This window comes from Gekko japonicus, unplaced genomic scaffold (assembly GCF_001447785.1).
Source record: "Gekko japonicus isolate JY-2015 unplaced genomic scaffold, Gekko_japonicus_V1.1 scaffold2029, whole genome shotgun sequence".
Taxonomy (NCBI): Eukaryota; Metazoa; Chordata; class Lepidosauria; order Squamata; family Gekkonidae; genus Gekko; species Gekko japonicus.
Window position 1 is genome coordinate 175,155 of NW_015167596.1, and position 1,316 is coordinate 176,470.

General features: G+C 47.1%; 1 protein-coding gene across 1 annotated transcript in view; it reads right to left on the reverse strand.

The window, feature by feature from the left end:
- GFI1B (growth factor independent 1B transcription repressor) overlaps window positions 1-1,002 on the reverse strand; it is a 17,028-nt gene extending 16,026 nt beyond the window's left edge. The window contains exon 1 of the mRNA XM_015413981.1: window positions 882-1,002. Coding sequence (XP_015269467.1) covers window positions 882-1,002 — 121 coding nt within the window. The remainder of the gene's footprint in view (window positions 1-881) is intronic.
- Between the last annotated feature and the right edge of the window lie 314 nt (window positions 1,003-1,316).

The window sequence follows — 1,316 nt, forward strand, 5'->3', positions numbered from 1 at the left end:
TGTTAATTTTAATAATCAGGTTACACAGTCAGTGTTCCCTCTAAGCTGAGTTAGTGTGAGCTAGCTCACAGTTTTTTAGCCTCCATCTCACAGATTTTTGTTTTAGCTCAGGAAGGATGGCTCCAGAGCAAACTAATTTATGCAGCAGCCAAATCGCTGGCTCACAGCTTTAATGCCAGTGGCTCACAAAGTAGAAGTTTTGCACACAAGACTCCACAGCTTAGAGGGAACATTGGTTACACTGGGGTCTTTATTGTATATGATAAGTATATGATTTAATTACCGTATTTTTCGGACCATAAGACGCACCTGACCTTAAGACGCACCTAGTTTTTAAAGGAGGAAAACAGGGGGGAAAATATTCTGAACCTTCGGTCCATAAGACGCACTCACTTTTCCTCCCACTTTTTTTGGAAGAAAAAGTGAGTCTTATGGTCCAAAAAATACGGTAATTAATGAAGTTATAGTAGTACATTAGAATCGTGTGCTTTGTTTTCGTTACACGGTATTTTCCACGTTTTACTCAACCTTACAGCAGGGCCTGGGCGGGAAGGCTCCGATTGCCTCCGATCTCCCGTTTGCATGCACAGTACAGTTGAACAGAGTTGCCAAGTCTGGGCTGGGGAATCCCTGGAGATTTGGGGGTGGAGCTTGCCCTTCCCCCAGGAATTCCCTACATATTGTACAAGGCAAAGGCATCCAGGTCGGGTGGGATTCTTGGTGCAGGATTCCTCCGTCTCTCACAGGCAGGGCCTGGGAGGACATGAGAGAAAGGGAGACCCAGGCAGATGCACTTGTCCCAAGGAAGGAGGAAGGCTAGGAATGGGAGAGTCTCTCTCGGCATAACTAGAATGGACCCACTGGCAAAACATCTGGCTTACCTGCGGAACAGGGCGCTGCCGTGGCCAGATCCCACATCGGGACAAGAGGGTCGTCATCCCAGGAACGGTACGGGTGATGTGAATGGGCCTTCTTACTCTTGACCAAGAAAGACCGTGGCATTTTCCGCTTATGGACAGAGATGCAGGAAGGTGGGTAGTCAATCTTAAGACTGGAATAAGAAAAAGAACCACAGACATTACCCCTGGTCCCTCTAAACAGAAGAAGAAGAAGAAGAAGAAGAAGAAGAAGAAGAAGAAGAAGAAGAAGAAGAAGAAGAAGAAGAAGAAGAAGAAGAAGAAGAGGAGGAGGAGGAGGAGGAGGAGATTGGATTTATACCCCACCCTTCACTACCCGAAGGTGTCTCAGAGCGGCTTACAAACTCCTTTCCCTTCCCCTCCCCACCACAGGCACCCTGTGAGGTAAAAGAAGAAGAA